The sequence below is a fragment of the Rhipicephalus sanguineus genome, chromosome 5, assembly GCF_013339695.2.
Source record: "Rhipicephalus sanguineus isolate Rsan-2018 chromosome 5, BIME_Rsan_1.4, whole genome shotgun sequence".
NCBI lineage: Eukaryota > Metazoa > Arthropoda > Arachnida > Ixodida > Ixodidae > Rhipicephalus > Rhipicephalus sanguineus.
The window spans coordinates 109,117,477-109,135,826 of record NC_051180.1 but is presented as its reverse complement, the minus strand read 5'-3'; the positions used below and the strand labels follow the sequence as shown (position 1 = coordinate 109,135,826).

Sequence of the window (18,350 nt, the reverse complement as noted above, 5' to 3'; positions counted from 1 at the left end):
CGTAAGTCTGCAAGAATAGATAATCGTCTAGCTAGGCTTGTGCAAATAGCAAATTTTAGGTTCGAAGCGAATAGTGATTTGGTCGAATAATTTCGAATCGAATTCGAATAGTATATATCACATATTATATAGAAAAATGAGCATATTTGTCATGACCCAACTAACCTGCACAATGTTTTTTTTTTTAATTGAAACAAGGCATGTGGAAATGTCATTCTTTTTGTTTCAGACGAAGTCGAAGCAACTTTGAATAGTAGCAGGATTTGACTTTCGGTAGAATGCAAATGATAACCTGTAAAATGTGTTACGTTTTAAAATTTACTATACTTAGAGCATATAAGCTGGTATAACAAGTTTTTAAACTTAAAAAACGATGAATCGATGCGAGGGTAATATGTTCATTTAACCTTGAAGTGGGGCTTCGCGGCAGTGTGGATTTTCCCTGGAAAGGTGTATTCATGGTGTAGCACCCCTCCACTGCAGTGAAACCACCTTTACAGGGGGGAGAGAAAAGGGGGGGGGGGTTACATGCGGACTAATATACCCCTACTCGTAAATTTAAACATTTAAATCATTCGAAATTAAAATAATTAAAATCGTTTCGAAGCGAATTCGAATTCTGTAATATTCGTTCGAATATTCGAACTGCTCAAATATTTGCACAAGCCTACATCTAGCTGCAATCACATTTTTGGTAAAACTACTGCTTTCAATTTATCTGCTATGCCTCATGCCAAAGCTCACTGGAATGGTCTTTCCAATGAAATCATCTCGATAATGATCGTAAATTATTTTGTTAACATCTCTGTGCTTCTTAATCTGACTTCTTTTACTGCACTGCTGTTATGCTTGTGCATTCTGTGTTTTTGTTGTTTCGCTCAGCCACTGTACTAGCTGTGTTAGTACAGTAGCCACTGTGTTAGAATTATTTTTCAGCTGCTTCCATTGTACTCCACTGCTCACTGTTACAATGCCCCTCTTAATGTCAAACAGGGCCTTTAAGGTGTTTCCTAAATATATAAATAAAAACAAATCAAGACGTCACAATGCGTCCACATCCTGAGTAAAACTGATTTGTAGGAAAAAGTAAGATAAAAATTACACCATCTCCCGCTAAAGGAGACGATGAGGCGATGCGAAGCCGGAGCCCTTGCACGATCGCGAGAGGGGGGGAGCGTAGGAGAGGAGAGAGAGGGGGAGGGGACGCACATGCGCTGGCGCTTCGCAGCGTTGCGCAGGAGAGAATGAGGCGCGTGAGAGGGGGGAGCGTAGGAGAGGAGGGGGAGGAGGATGCGCATGCGCAGTAAAGGTGGCTACGCCGCACACCACCACCACCGGATTGAACTCCGCCATAAGATGCGTCACATCTAATAAAATAGTAAGTAGGGCACTCTTCATAGTTCATTCTTATAGTATTTAGCTTTTATTTTAATGCAGCGAAAATTCTAGTTGAAAATGCTGTCACTGCTCCTTTAAAACGCGTCAATCACCTATAACATACACAGCAGCTGCTCTCAGAAACTGTCTGCTCTATCAGAGTATGTGTGAACCTGGCAACAAAAAGTTAAGTAAATCCATGACATTAGTTGAAATGCATGACTTCATTGAAACTACACCTTTACGTTAAAATTTACTGAAGGTAAACTCGAGCGGTTAATGTGGAAACATTTTATTGTGAACAGCAGTCAATGAACTAGCAAATGTGGCTGATCTTAAATGTTCTGCATACTATGGTTCAATAGAATATACAAAGAAGACAATGTCCAAACGGGCATATCTCGGATCAAGTGAACAGTATTGTGTTTGCAAATGGAGCAGTGTAACCATTTTCTTGGCTGTATTGCTGCTTATGCTTGAAAATACTTGCACTGGGTGCAAACAAATACCTGCCTTTTGCCATCACACTGCGATGTCTGAAATGCTAAACAGCCCCCAAATCAGCCCCAACATTTTTGTACTACAAGCTGTGAAAATTCAAGAAACAACCCCATCACTGGCATAGCCGGGGGGAGGGAGGTTCAAACCGCCCTCCCCCGAATTTTTTTAATTTTGCATGTGTATATATACATGCACACACAAACGCACGAACATACATAAAGGGTGGTTACACCCACCCCCTTCCCCCCTGAAAAAAATTTCTGGCTACGCCCTGGAAGTCCACCTCCTCTTCCTGGATTTTCTAGTGTACCCACTACCCGTAATATCAACTGGACACCCCTAGTGATGTCACCTGGGGCAAACACTTTCGATTGGTTGATCTATGAGCTCTGATTTATCTGCTGTCTTTCATGCAGTCAGCTGTAAACCTGCTCTTCCTCATTGCATTGCTTGCTGGTTTGTGCACAAGTGTAGCATGTTTCAAATTACGATTTGCCATGTCCCATCACCGCATTTCAAGTACATTTGTTCTCCAATGGATTTGCGTTTAGCGGTGAGACTTAGGAAGAAGCACAGAACATGTGCAATTTGGCAGCATGGCAACACAGCCCAAACTGTTTGCCGTGCTGCCAACATGTTGTGGTAGCCACACAGTAAAATGGCTAATCTGCTACAAGGGGAGTGGTCACTATGGCTACGCTATGGCATCTCCACCAGCTTCACCACCACTGACTGCCTACTGTTGATATCAACGCTTGGCCTTCTTTCCTGTTTGCTTCGAAGCTGTAGTGGATGCTGCCACAAATCACCCCTGCTTACAAGACACCATTGTTACCCCATTTCATGTTTCCCTCCCAATAATTTCACACGGAGGAACTACGCGGATGATCACAGCGCCATCGGCTGCGATGCAAACACGGCCAAGCCAGTTCCCCGTGCCCAGTCATAGCCACGCTCTAGCTCAACCAAATTTGTGCAGGAACTCATGGTGCTCAACGTTTAGCAGTGGATACCACTTTTCATAGAATGTACAATTCATGTGTCACTTTATTCTAGCAGGCACTATTTCGTCTGCAATTGAAGCTGTAGGTGACCAACAGCGACGGCAATGCGAAGAAGCAGACCAGCCAGCCAATGCACTCACACGGTCCTTGGTCGCTCTACAGGCCACTCTCTGGGTATGTGGCACACTGGCAGAACTGCCGCCGACTTTGGACACCTCACACATGCCTCACACCTCGCACATTCACGATTCTGAAGGCTAGCACGTGGCGACAGCTTGTTTGGAGCATTAGCCAGGATGGCGAGGCAGTGACAGCAAGCATCCCAAAAGCGCGGGGTTGTCGTTAGATGTCGACGGTGTTTTGAAACAAGAAAAATGCACAAAAATGCGCCATTTAGAGGAGTACAAGACGAAGGGCGGAGACCACCCGAGGAATGAGAAGCAAAAGAAAGAAAGAAATAAGCGGTGCCTGCATTGTCAATAATTAAATGCTGCCACAACATCAGTTTAAAATATTCTTGCAGCTGCCTGCTCATTGTAGGCTTGTACACAACCGATGCTTGTGTGATTGCATGAGCATCCCAATATTTCAACCAGGCGCACCTGTGCTTCACGAAACGCTTGCACACGCAGAGGCGAGAGGGGTTGCGTGGGAGAGGGCACTGTGCCACGCCCATAGCCCTTCGCGCACTGTTCCCTGGCTGAAGTCGAGATGCCCGGTTTCCCTCCTTGCCCTTTTCTGGAGAGACTCCTCTCCAGTCCCCAAGGAATGCGCCTCGGCAGCGCCTCCTCTATTTTTCTGTGCCTGGGCGAAGGAGCGGAGCGCAATGGGAACCGACCGTCGGCGTTAGTGCGGCTTTTAGCCGCCGGGCGCCGCCACCATAGTAGACCAGCCGTCGCGTCGTCACTTGCGGAAACAAATGCCGTGGCTGCATTCGAAGCTGCTATATGGTTCAGTTTTCGGCTGTATTCGCGTTGTTTAAAGTATAATGAAAACTTGTAAACTGGAATCATGAAGCACTTGTCGTTCTGGGCAACCAGCCCATTTCGAAGGCATATGTCTTTCGTGGATATTTGATCGAGATGCTCGCGCGTCGTCTGCTAGCCCGATTCCAGACAGTGCATGCCAGTGATGCGCAGAAAATTGTTTTGTCACCGTTATGTTCGCTTGACTGAGAGTCGGTTATTAGCTCTCTGAAAGTCGATTTTTGAAAGCAACATTTGCCAAGAGCTAATACTGAAAGCTTGGGCGCTTAAAGTTCCCCGATGCGTGCTACCGTCTACTGGTGTGGCACACTATACGCAAGCCATGCGCTAAATAGCATGAAATGTCACTTGACAATTCAGTGACAATGTACATAATGATTGTCGGTTGTTTCGCCGGCAGCGCATGTAGTGTCCATGGGCTCCGATTCTTCAGCTTCGGGACCTAATGTCCGCGCTGCATGCACATGGCGGCGATTGCGAGGCAGCGTTGCTACTGGTACTACATGCATTCATTGACTGTTCGGACGCAACACGGTCACGCTTAGGGATACCTGTCATGCTTGATTCAGTTGTTACCTTGGGCTGCTAACGTGAAGGGTAGCCTGCAAAGGGTTGACGCTACTGCATCCTTCGTAAGCCGCCGCTTCTTATATTCTAGGAAATCTTCGCGTCGTAAACGACGGCTGCATATTCTAGTGTAGTTTGAAGATGTAGTAGGAGACCAATTATCCCGCCTGATTACTGCAAGCCACCTCTACCGAACACCAGCGGCAGCTGGAATTTCATGGAACGACAGCCGAACAGTGTATTAAGGCGAAAGCCTTAGATGCCTCATCCACGGCCGCTAAATAAAAAAGAGGTGCGGCCTGCCGAATGGGTGCGTTTTCAATGGGGGAACGCGTGACATACCGAGTTTTGAGACGCTACCGCGGGGGCGCTGCACATCGGTAAACCGTGGTCGTTCATGTAGGCTCCCTAGTAAACCGCGGCCGCTAGTAAGCGAACGCTCGGGGCGTTGGCTTGGGCGAGCGCAAGCAAACACTCTTGCTGGAAATGAGCAGCCGTACGCTTGCTTACGAGGTAGAAAAGGTGCGGGTTTTTTGTTGCGCAGGCTCTATCAGTGAGTGCTTAATGTGATTGGACATTTCACCATAACTTCGACGCCCAAGGCCTGTCGCCGTGGTGGAGATCGGTAACTGCGAAGAAGTCGCACATTCACTTCGTTCACTTCAAGCAGTACGACTTCAAGGTAGAGCGCAAGGTGCTGCGACCGACAGCCGTGTCGACCATATTTTCATCTTTTCCAGCTTACAAGCTAGCCGCATCCTCATTGAAAGGTAGACCACTTGTTCGTGTTTTGCCTACTCCTTCGATCCATATAGAACAGCAAACAATATTAACTAGACGAGTGCCAGAGATCAAGAAAACAAGTTGTCATTCCCTTGCGTGCAGCAGTTGCTGAAACAGAAAGCGTGGTGAGTGGAATGACGTCGAACGCGGAAGGATTCTCTGGACTGGACGGCCGCCTACAGCCCTGCCGTGGAAGACCGTTAAAACGCGAGAGTTAAAACCCGATGAACCTCCAGTGCAGTGTGCAGCGCTGTGTGTCTTTCCGCCATTTCTTGTTTTCGTTTTTCATCTGCGCTGTTTCTTCAGGACGTGAGTACGCGCCAACTCGCCCAACTTGCCATTTTGGTAGAATATGTAGGCAAGACGTTTGCATTTACTGTGTTTCACTAATGTAGTTCAATGGTAACAACTCATGTTGGAAACAGGTGTCATATAAAAACGGTACTTATTAGTGCAATGCGAAGCAGACATACACCAGATTTAGCAAGTATATACGCGGGAGATATTCCATGTACGCTAGTTTATTTTGAAGAGCAGAAAGTAATCACGCATCTCCAAAAAAGCCCCCGTAATGAGGAAGTCGTCCACGCAGATAACAAAAGCTAGAGCATTCAAACGACTGAGGACATCAACGAACAGCAGTGGACCACTTTTGTTCCCAGTCGAAGAAAAAAAAGAACGATTGTTAAATAAAGTTTTACATTCATCCATCTATCGTGTGGCAGCGGCGCTGTACAGCACGCTTATAGGTGCGTCTTCATGGTAGCATGCCCTTCTCGCGTATAGCAGCAATAACCGCAAAGGAAACCATACTGATACGTTATCTGGTGTGTCTTGCGCATAAATAGAAGAAAGGCAATCACAGGTAAACGTGAGGCGACTGAAATGACCACTAAAACGAATGCATGCAGCCGGCTGGCCGCCTGTGCGAGCGGGTTTTCTTTACCGTTGCGCAGCGCTGCGGCGGCGGGAGCAAGAACTAGCGCTGTCACCGGCGCAAAAGAGCGTTCGGCAGGCCGCACCTCTTTTTCATTCAGCGGCCGTGCCTCATCAAACGCGAAAATTGACCGTCGGTGGCGTCAGCACGAGTGATGCAAAAAAATATTTATGTGATGACGTCATCATATGGTGTCACGGATAATAAAATTTTGTGACATTTTTGTGACGTCACATAACGTGACGTCGTCATATTACATCTTCGCTTGCGGAATACTTACAACGGGGATGGAAAGACACGCGAACATGCAGCATCTGCATTCTTTAGGGGTGTGCGAATATTCGAAATTTCGAATATTTTCCGAATAGTGTTTGCTATTCGATTCGATTCGCACTGGAATTTTACTATTCGAACTATTCGAACTTCCCAAAAACAAATACAGTCAACGCTCGATTGAAAGTGACCCCTTCAGATTTTCAATATGCTTCACCTCATCACACCCCCCTAATGCGGCAAAGCTGCCTTTCAAGCTCCGCTACGGTCGAACTTTGCCAAAAGACAACGTCCGATTGGAAGTGGTCCCTAGATTTTCAGTATGCTTCACCTCATCACACCGCGGTACTGCGGCAAAGCTGCCTTTCAAGCTCCGCTACGGTCGAACTTTGTCAAAAGACAACGTCCGATTGGAAGTGGTCCCTAGAGTTTCAATATGCTTCACCTCATCACACCCCGGTATTGCGGCAAAGCTGCCTTTCAAGCTCTGCTGCGGTCGCAAATGTATTAACTCGAAAACGCTGGTTCCAACATGGAGATGAAAGATGTGGCGGAGGTGGGGGCTCAATTAATGCTGTTTTAGACCTGAAATATGGGCAGGAAGTCGGAAAAATTGGAAGCCAAAGCTTCTTAGCTTCCAAAATTTCAGATGTTCTTGTATATCAACGTCTAATAGGCAGATTTGGAACTCCGGACTTGAAGGGAGCACATCCTTGTCCGCCACATCAGTTGGGCTTCCACAGAAGTTGAAAGAGGAGAAGAGGCTGAGGAAATGGCATCTTTGCCTAGCACGTGTAAAGTGTTGTCGGCAACACTCTGGTTGCACCAAATCATGTACATAAATACAATTCGGCCTCTACATTGCCTCATTCTTGATAAGACAACTATGAAACACCACCCCACCAGTGCTTAATCAACTTAGCGAAAAGAAACACTTTCATGTTGCTATCTCATGAGAATATGCTTAGGAATCCTGTCTAACTTTTTTTTCTGCAATTTCACTTCGAAGTATTCGAAAAATATTCTAGAAATATTCGAGAAATATTCGAAAAATATTCGATTCGATTCGCACTCACACTTCAATATTCGAATTCGCTTCGCACCCAAAATTTTGCTATTCGCACAGCTCTAGCATTCTTTGCTGTTTCGCATCTATTTTCAAGTGGTTATAGCCTCGATGATTGATGAGAACACGACGTCATCCATGACACAATAAAAGACCATCTAGCATCTTTTTATTGCCACCACGGTTAGAGCATGATGAAAACAGCGCGCCGCTATGTTCGCGTTTCTTTCCATCGCCCTGTACCTGTGAAAGCCTGCAAGAAGCACAAGTGCAATTAAACTAGGATGCATACACGAACTCGTGAGCTTCGTGATATGCGCGGCCATTCAGCGCCAGCTTCCCGTAGTCTACTTGCACAGCGCCACCACGCAGCAGCGGCGAGCGGACGCGGAGCGCGCGCGCGACGGCCCGAGGAGAGCGTTCGCCCAGGCACTGAAAAATAGAGGAGGCGCTGGCCTCGGTTTCTTGGGGACCTTGCTTTCTTTTGACTTGGGGAACGGTCACAGACACAGCTCAATCGAGTCGGGAGCCATCCAACCGCTGTCAACCCCTGTGCACCCCGGGCCTTTTGTGTGCGACTTACCACCTCAGGGTCGGAGTGCAAAGCCACGAGAGGAGAGTTTGAGCAATTATCACTCTCTCTCATGTGCTTGTTATTTGTGCTTTCCTGTAGTCGTGCGGAACTGCCCTGCCGCTTCGGTTTTGTTTACATATTGTTGCGTATGGTGCCACTCCGACACAATAAACTGTGTCCGACAAAGAACTCATCTCTGTTCCCACTGGCCTGAAACCCACCGCAGTCGTGACTCAACACCAACCACCGGTTAGGAGTCCAGCTCTAACTGTTAGGGCTGCTGCGTAGTGCTAGTGAGTGACGGCCCCTCCACTAGTGCATGGTGCAACCCAAAGACGAGACAGTTTCGCACGCGTGGATCTGTGTGTTAAATAGTAACCCTTATATGCTATATAACAAATTTTTTTTTACCTGGGGGTGGTTTAGGGGCCATTTAAGTCCTGATTCGTGTTATCAGCAGAAGAAAACTGGGCCACAAGGAGGAGACAGACACTCGTGATCTCGGCATTTGTGGTGTCTCTACTTGCACAGTCTGCCTTCCTCGTGCTCTTTTTGCCGTCTGGCAAAAAAGAGTGTTCATTACTCACTGGCTTGGCTATGAGTGATGCTGGCTAACACTCCCAGGTATTACATGTGCGGAAATACTCAAAGTGGACGGGGTAGTGCCTTCTGACATAGCTCAATTGGTAGAGCATCGGACGCGTAATTCAAAAGTTGTGGGTTCGGATCCCACAGGCAGAAAGGGTGCTTTGTCATCCACTTCATTTCATTTTAATCTATGTCATAATTACTATACTACAATAAAAAAAAAATGATGATCCGTATGCTTTCCTTGGCGTTTATTTATCTGTTAGATTCATTTGGTTGTGTCTCACTATTGAAGCACAGGTTCATTTAAAAGTTTAGAACATATAGACTAGCATACACTGGCTGCATATGACTACAAGGGTGTGGAACGAACATATTGTATTCCTCAGGCAGATTTGACTTGGCAAAATCCTTGCACAACCTGAATGTTCTGCCATGGACTGGGGTACTAATTCTTTCAGAATGACCCTTAAAGCTAATCACAAGACACTGCTAACATTTAGACTGATTAGGCTTATTGTTCCCATTTTTAGGACTGAAGCAGCTGCTGATAACGTTCACAAAAAGTAGACCCCATGGTAAGATCTCCTTATAAGCTGCTCCATTTAGTTAGTCACTCTACAAATAACCATTAAGTCATGCACATGAATGTAACTGGAGAGCTAGTAACACGTTATAGACACTAACATAGACCAACAAGACATTGAGTCATGGCACAACGAGCACAAAAGCATTTTAGGTTAGGCCAGTAGAAGCAAAAGCATTAATTACCTCCAAGAAGAGGAGTGAAGCTCTCCTATCCTTCAAGGGCGCGCTCAGCATCGAATCTTTTGAGGGTTAGGGACAAAAACAATGCAGTTAGTCTCGACAATAAACAGAAATAGCACTGGTCAAGCAAAAGCTGATGGCTATCGTCTTGCCTATTGGCAATTGACTGCTGAACGCATGTTGTTACACCTCAAGATGAACATGAGCAGCACTACAAAGGTCAATACATAAATATTTACTGCATGCAGATGATAGAACACTAATCACTTTGAAAGGTTAGGACACAAATTTTAGCAGAATCAAAAACACAGAAGTTAATTACACAAACTGAATAAAAAATTTAAGAGGGCAAGATGAATGTGCATGATGACATGTCATAACAGTGAATCATGCTTAAGCATGTGGTTGCCATCACATCAGTCAGTTTTCAAATGATGCAGTTTGGCTTTTTTGGTAGTGCTGGCCACGAATTCCGCCTCCTTATGCCTCATCGCTCCCCATTCTTTTTTATATTTTGTGTTTTGTAAGAGAAAGTATCAGACACTACATCACAAGTACATCTGTGAACGGCATTAGAGGTAAAGCAAGCCAAATGAAATAAATTTCCAAGACCTTGACTATAGCCCTGTTTAAAGTCTAACAGTTACTCCATAACCTGTAGTGTAGTGAAGTGTACCATGTTGGCAACCAGCATGGTACATTTCAGATACATATGTTTTTGCATATATATCCTCAAGCTTTTGTACATTATTAAGCAATTAATCATAACACGAGTCAACGTTCAATCAATACAAAAGCTGCCTCTACTGAAGCTTTTTTTTTCTTTTTATCCAAGTCTTTAGCAACTTGCACTAATGACTACAGCCCAGCATATCAAAAAGCTGCCCAAGAAGCCCATCTAGCACTACTCGTTTTATTTTACTTCGGGACAAAGGTGGCAACCATATCTCCATTAGAAGAGGCTGAGTTTTGGACTGCAGAAGGTCTTTTTACACTAAGCAAAGGCAAGTATCGAGATTAGGAGTGATGATCAGTAGTGAAGTTGTAATGCAACTATACTGCACACAGGGTGTCATGCAGTTAATACAAAAATGGCATGCGCAAGCCCAAGCTACGTGACACTGTCTCACTTACTGCTTCACTTTGTCAGGTATGCACACGTGGTCTAGTGGTACCACCCATGACAACTCTTCGAGGCTATATACAAAACGCAGTTTCCTGCTAAACTTTGAGCTGAAAGAAAGTGTGAAAAATGACGTGTTGCAGCACTCCAGCCAAGCGACTGCTAACACTCTAAAACAATCTCTCTCTCTCTCTAATGAAAATCATATTTCATTGATATGAGCAGCTGTCTGGCCTACTTGTTTTGTACACATGCAGCCTTTTCGTCACAATGTGAGAGTGCTTACAGCGCAGATATTCGCAATGCTTATGTCTTTAGTCGTGAACAATCTACACACCAACTGGAATGCCAATGTATTTTGTCACACGCTTTGAGGGTAACTCAAAACCGAGTGTCTTTCACGGCATTCATTCCCAAATGCATAAGTCTTATGAACCCATGAGCTACAGCATCGAGGATTGTAGCTACGTAAGCTACAGTCCTGGGCGCACTATCATTGAAATTAACCCTGGTGGAGAAAAATGTATCTGAATTAAACAGTGTTTGATGCTATTAAGTAGGCTTGTGCGAATAGTAAATTTTAGGTTCGAAGCGAATTCGAAGCGAATAGTGATTTTGGTCGAATAATTTCGAATTGAATTCGAATAGTATATATCACACATTATAAAGAAAAACGAGCATATTTGTCATGACCCAACCAACCTGCACAACGTTTTTTTTTTTTCAGTTGTGACACGGCATGTGCAAATGTCATTCCTTTTGGTTCAAAGGAAGTGGAAGCAACTTTGAATAGTAGCAGGATTTGGCTTTCGGTAGAATGCAAGTGATAACCTCTAAAGTATGTTACGTTTTAAAATTTACTACACTTGGAGCATACAAGCTGGGTACAAGTTTTTAAACTTAAAAAAATGATGAATCGATGTGAGAGTAATATGTTCATTTAACCTTGAAGTGGGGCTTCGCGGCAGTGCGGATTTTTCCTGGAAAGGTGTATTCACGGTATAGCACCCCCCCACTCCAGTGAAACCACCTTTACAGGAGATTACAAACGGACAGCGCGGATTTTTTCTGGAAAGGTGTATTCACGGTATAGCACCCCTGCACTGCAGTGAAACCACCTTTACAGGGGGGTTACGAGCGGATTAATATACACCTATTCGTTCCTTTCGAATACTTCGAAATTTTCAATAATTTAAATTCGAATCGAAGCGAATTCGAATACTGTATTATTCGTTCTAATATTCGAAGTGCTCGAATATTCGCACAAGCCTACTATTAAGTAATACATATGCTTGCCGAGGCCAGAGGACAAGTTCGAATGATACAATTTTTGCAATTAACAAGGGTTCAATTACTGAAGTTTTGCTAACTACACTTATATTGTCTGTCATAAGCAATTTTCACAAATTATTGTATGTCTTTAAAAAAGTAAAAAAAAAAACGCAATTCGTGCAAAATAATATGAGTGTGCCAGGTCAGTAAGACATTTGTGAAAGATCAATGCCAGGGCTAACCTGATAAAAGGCCTGGTCATAATGACGATAGTCTTTAGCCAGAATGTGGGATGCACAAGATAAAGCCCCTTCAAGTTTTTCCGCAACCTGCAAGGAATGAAGATTCTTAGTTTGTTGTCAACACAGTGTAATTACTACAAAAATAAGTGCCTTGAACTTCAACTCAAAACAATAGAAAGAAGATAGGTGCTTGCCTTCTGTCAATCATTTGGTAGCAGCGCTTGAGCCAGCCAAAGCTGGGCATCTTGCTGCGCTCAGTGGCTCCATGAAGGTATATCAGGACGTAGCTCTCAACCACGAGTTGGTCTAACGTAGACAACACGTATCTGAAACAGAGTTGTTGCAATAGGCAATTTGATGATGGCATTCAGGACCAGTGACATAGGGGCCCAATGATGTGAGGAGGAAATTTATATTTGCGACAAAAAGACAGGGCAGCTCAGTTTTGCACTACAAAGCACTATGTTGCCTTAAGTGCCATGGCTTGCATGCTGTTACACCACTGTGGTTTGTTCTTAACATATCAATAAAGCTTGAAAATTTAAAGCATGAAAGTGCAACGTGTGAAAATTCAATAGGAGCCACCAAAGGCAGCTCCAAATGTCAAGCCAACCACATCTTGCATCTTTTGTGTAGCAGTCAAGCAAAGCACTTGGAACTTCCAAGAGTGTAAATTTAAAAGGTAGCAGATTACGTCCATCAAACATATTGGCAACTTCAAAAGGCAGCAACTTCGTGCTCATGTTCGGTGGGTGCCCGTTAGGTGAAAGGGAAAGACTGATTCACTAACAGTACCACGAAGCTACAAGGAAAGCCATACGAATGTTCCAGAAAAGAGCTTAGCAATTAAAAAAAATTAATCAAGGAAGGCTTTATGACAACTCACAGGAACAGATTATCCATGACATAGTCGTAGTCTCTCCGGCACCGATCAGGCAGGTGACATGCGCTGAACACAATGATGGCTTGATGATCCTCCCCAAAGTAGCCTGAGAAAAACAACGAAACACAGTGCATGTTACTACAAGCGGCCATTGAATGTGGCTGGACTGTGCAAATAAAACATACCAGCACAAGCATATCCATATGTGCACCTTTGCTAAGCAAGCACTAGGGGGGCTCAAACCTCTCCCTCCCAAAAATACAGTCGAACACGGATATATCGAACCCACCTATATCGAATTTTCGGCTATATCGAACTTGTAAATTATCCCTTTGAAAATCCTTTGTAAAAGTATGGAAATTCGCATGTTTATATCGAGCGGTATTTTTTACCCGCCATCAGATATATCAAACACCGCGCAAGCTGGAAGGTGTGCTTCGGCACTCGCTGCACACCGCGACCTTCGCCCCCTTCGCGACACCGCGCATCCTCCGACACCCGAAACGCTCGAAAAACGTGAGGGCAAGAGGGCTCGGACTGTACTCCTGTTGGGCGCGTTCTCCAACTTGCGGAATGGCTTTTTTTTTTCTCTCTCTCTCTCTTTCTCATGCTTTCTCCGCATTACGGTCGGCTCGGAGAGCACGAATGAAGGAGCCAGCGGCCTCCTCCTTTCGCCTTTTCTTTTTTTTTTTAGAGCAGGAACGAAGGACCCGGCAGCCTCCTCTTTTCGTCTTTTTTTTTTGTTGTTGTTGTTGTTGCTGTTTTGTGAGTTTTTATCAGCCAACCACAGCTCGCGCCTTTCGTACATCGCTGCTGCCCTTGCATGTAGCCCGGATAGCCATCGCCGCCATCGCGACTGATCGCGAGCGCTTTGTTGGTGGAGTTCACTTCTGTGAGTTGTCACACACCACCGCATTCCTCTTTTGCATGTGTGCTGGCAAACTGCGCTGCGGACTGCTGGAATGCTCGACTTCTCGTGTAGCAATGGCCCGCGTCAAGAAGCGCAAGAACACAGTGGCCAACTACTTCCGGAAGGCAGGCTTCATGACGGCGGAACTTGCGGAAACCGGTGAAGATGGCGACGAAGAGCGCATAGACATGTTTCGCAAGTTGTTGTCCCTCTTCCTGGCTGCCGTTCCACCTGAAGTATCTGCGGACGATTTCGTGGAAGCGGACTGCAATGTTCAGGCTGTTGCGAGCCTCGCTGACGAGGACATTGTAGCTGCGGTCGCAGGGACCCAGGACGCCCAGGCCGACAGCTCAAGTGGCGACGAAGATCGTCCGGACGAGGCGGCGGCTACACACGCACCCCTGAGGTGGCGGCAGCGTTCGGCTTGATTTGCCGTTGTTGCGACGACATGGAGGGAACCGGGCTGTCACACCTGGACAGCCTCGATAAGATCGAGGCCAGCATCTTCAACTTCATTTTGAAGACGAAGAAGCAGGCCAAGATAAGAGATTTTTTTTTCACGCAAATAAAACATTCTGTTGCATCGTGTTAGTTGTCATTCTTGAATGCGCCGATTGTAGGTGATCATCCGCCACTGGTAAGGTCTCGAGGCCTGTGTTTTTTTATATCGAATTTTTCATATATCAAACTAATTCGCGATCCCCTTCGAGTTCGATATATCCGCATTTGACTGTATTGTTGACTATTGCATGTGTATATGTATCTACATGCACACATAGAAACACATGCACAAACATACAAGAAATGTGGTCGGACCCCCCCCCCTCCCCTCTGAACAAAATTTCTGGCTACACCCCTGACTATAAGAATCTGCATCTAAGAGGGAAGTGGTTTCCTGGCTATTTCCCACCCTAGAGGCAGCAGGAACAAATTGTTTCTGCACTCCTAAAGCACACTGCTGGCTCCACTACACTCAAACCTCGGTATAACGAACACGGATATAACAAATTATCGGTTATAACGAAGTAAATGAAGAACAGTCTTGTCACAGACACAATGTTGTGAATGTGCGTTTATAACGAATTTTCGGATATAACGAAGTTATTTTCGTGTCAGATGTGACTTCATTATAACGAGGTTATAGTGTATTAGAATGTGACAGATACGCAGTACACATCTTCATAGCACGAGGCACATGCATACCTCCATGCGATAGCACCTTCTTGTAGGGCTCAATCACCCTCATGTCAATCTTGCGCTCGACACCACCCACGTTGCAAGTCTTCCAGCTTCTCTCCTCTGCGTACTCTTCTCGAGCAGACATCTCAGGAATTGAGTCACTCAGGGTCGAGTCATCTCCTGTTCGGGGCAGAAAACATTGGCACATAAAGCAGTGCATGCACCAAAGGCAGGAAAACAAAAACGAGGTAATGGTACCACGAGAACAGAGAGACGTTAATTAGTGAGGTATTGGATGTTTTCAAAGTAGAACAAGACAAGAATGATTGCATTGGTGAACCTTTCGCTAGTTCTCCTGTTAAAGTGACAAAGCTGTCCCTTTTGTATATTATAAAGTAGATGCTAAAACAGTAACGAAATGCCAGTCATAGCTGTACTTCCACGTCTGTCTCCTCTTGTTTTCATGCACTGAGTGAGTAACAACCTTATACTCACTCAGCCACTGCACTAAATGTCCATAAAAAAGGGATATTATCATATGGTGGAGCAACTCTAGACCATAAGCAGAATTTTAAAGTCTTTCTCATTATTGTCAATTCCAACACATTTTGATTTACACACACAAAGACTAATCTATGCACTGATCTAACTAACTAGTCTAATTACAAACAACTCCAGCTACAGTGCTTTCCAGCTCCATAAAAATTTATCTCTTTAACTAAATCATGGAGTTTAACATCCTAAAGCAGCATTCCAAAGGATCTGGACTGGCCATGATCACCTCCTCTCGTTTAACATACACATAAATCTATGTACACAAAGTTCTACATTTCATCTCGTTAAATGCAGTAGCTGTGGCTGGGAGTTAAACCTGTGACCTCATGCTAAATTAAGGCCTATCTGTATACAGCCTGCCAGACCTTCTCAGTTTTCTCTCAATCCACACAAGCTGCACTCACTTCCCAGTACTGAGTCACCCAGTTCATCAGGAGTCTCGATATCTGGCGTTGCCAGGTCGTCCGCAGGTGAGAAGACATCTCCGTCACTCTTGTTGCTCATCGACGAGAGGCTCTTCTGGTCATCGTCAAGACCGATCTGGGCACGAAGGATGTCTGGGTTCACTTTAATCTTGCGCCTGCTCCTGTTAGCACCACTCAGGCTGGAGGGTCTCTCTGCAAGGCCGAACGATGTACACTGTTGTGAAGTGAGGCACAATGGTAAAGAAGGCACGCCACAACGTGCAGTTCAGAAAAACAATGAAAAGGACAAGAAATGAAACAAAGACGGGGGAACAGCGACAGTAAGCAAGGTCGTAGGATAAATGACACTTTTTTACAAAATTATGTTGTGCATCTATTATTGTTACTCTGCTTTTGTTGCAATTTTTGTACCAAGGTCACACTTTTTTTTGTTTATATCTTTCAACAAAATAATTGGCATCTCAGCTTCCCTGATCTTTTCAGAACAGAAATAAACCACCACCACTGTGTACTTACTTCACCATATGAGGAGTCAGTAGCTACAGACACATAGACTAGTAAATTACTGGGTTTATGAAATTAAGAGATCAGGACAAATCAGGCATACTGACGCATTTCATTGAATGATGCAAACGGGCAAATGCAACCACGCTGAACAATGTAAATGGAAACAAAGCAGTAAGCATGACTTTTTAACTTAAGGTTAAAATAAAATGTAAGTCACTGTAGAACACATAAACAACATTACCCTGATCACGAATTGTTGCACTTAGGTCTACTCCGTATGAAATCTAACAATGTATCCAGAGCCACAAATGAACTCAAGGGATTGCAGCAGCAAGGACCTCAACAAACACATCCTTGAGAAGCATGCATAGCACCCAAAAGCAGCACATAAGCGGTAAACACCAGCCTCAATTTCAGGACGACCGGACGCTGCAAACTGGACAGCTGCACACAAACTAGTGGGAGCGGAGAAAAAGTAAGGGTGTTAGTAGCTGCATGGCAAAGAAAAGCGTGTTAGTGACGGCCGACGTAAAACGGTGACCCACAAACCTGCTGGGGCACTGTAGTCATCTTCCTGCTGCGTTTCTTCAGAAACAAACTCGGGTAGAGAGTCCACAGCAGTAGCAACAGCAGCGCTGCCGTTCAAGGGTTGTTCTGGAAGGGCCATGACTGGCAGTTCTGGATCTGAGCGGGCAGCGTTCACCTTGACCTCTTCGTCCTCCCGAGAGAGGTCAGCGGGCAGTGATGACAAACTACGAGACGAGTCAGCCACGAATCTGTTTGCGGTTCCAGTACCGGGAAGCATATCCAGCTTTTTCAGGACAAACTCCTCAACGTCTATCCTCTTCAAGGAGTGGAAGGTCTCGGCCGCCGGATTGTCATGGGTGTCGCCACCCCCGCGGTGAGCTAGACTCTTCTTTTCAAGGCTCGCCGTCTTGTTGCCGTTGCTGCGGAGGCTAAAGCTACTGTCCTCCTCGTAAGCAACAACTACAATGTCGCTCGAGTCGTCCGCAAACGGCTCCAAGTTTGGCACAATCACTTTCTTCTCTCGACTCTGACAACCGCTGCCGTTCCTCAGGCTCCCTCCCGCCATTTCCACAACAGCCTCTAAGATGTTGTCGTCTATGAAGCTGGAGTACGACACATAGTTGTTGACGATCTCGTCCACTTCCTTCGGGGTCAGTAAGTCCTGTAGCCGGCCGCTCAGAACGTAGCCATCTTTGATTTTCGCCTCGTCGAAGCAACTCCTAATCTTGGCGACAAGGTCTTCGTCCGGCAATTCCCCGGAAGCCTTCTCCTCGAAAAGAAAAGAGTTGCCGTTCTCCAAGGGAGGAGGCAGGTTGTGTAGATTAATGCGAGCCACGTCGTCTGAATACTGCTCGGCTGCAGGGTCTAGCGAAGTCTTGCTCGCGTTGGGCGTCGAGTGTCTGACCAGGGCATAGGAGTCGTCGTCGTGCGACGAAAAACCTAAGCTGTGTATCGACACAGGCTCAGCTTCATTGTCGGCCTCAAACTCAGGACTGGATGAGCAACTTGCAAGGGGAGCCGACACGGGTGACTTTTCTAAATTCGGAACGGCCAGTCTCCCGCTCAGGAGGCTGTCCTCATAGTATTCTTCCAACTCCGAAGCCAGGCTCAAAGGCTGGCTCAACTCAAGGTTGCTTACATGGGCTGGTGTTGAGGAACAGGAAAATGCTGTGTCATCACAAAGCATTTAAGAAGATTAGTCGCAATGCTGGTGCAATAATAAACATCATGTACTGCAATAACCTGATCACTCAAAACACAAGTGTTGTCAATCATTTGAACATAACATATTATCTCAAGAAA

The 18,350-nt window shown here is 45.4% G+C and overlaps 1 protein-coding gene across 6 annotated transcripts in view; it reads right to left on the bottom strand.

Annotated features, from left to right (window-relative positions):
- The window catches only part of LOC119394114 (uncharacterized), a 46,932-nt gene that overhangs the window by 2,827 nt on the left and 25,755 nt on the right, over positions 1 to 18,350 (bottom strand). For 4 of the 6 annotated variants that reach the window (XR_007416071.1, XM_049415642.1, XM_049415643.1 and 1 more), the window contains exons 14-20: positions 17,070 to 18,215; positions 15,993 to 16,205; positions 15,058 to 15,213; positions 12,948 to 13,050; positions 12,256 to 12,387; positions 12,062 to 12,148; positions 10,559 to 10,657 (exon numbers count right to left, since the gene is read on the bottom strand). Coding sequence is in view for 5 of the 6 variants with exons in the window: in XM_049415642.1 (XP_049271599.1) it covers positions 10,559 to 10,657; positions 12,062 to 12,148; positions 12,256 to 12,387; positions 12,948 to 13,050; positions 15,058 to 15,213; positions 15,993 to 16,205; positions 17,070 to 18,215 (1,936 nt within the window). In the remaining variant the exon portion in view is untranslated. Of the gene's footprint in view, positions 1 to 9,427; positions 9,484 to 10,558; positions 10,658 to 12,061; positions 12,149 to 12,255; positions 12,388 to 12,947; positions 13,051 to 15,057; positions 15,214 to 15,992; positions 16,206 to 17,069; positions 18,216 to 18,350 lie in introns of those variants that run through there. The other 2 variants (XM_049415646.1, XM_049415645.1) reach the window with 2 other exon arrangements.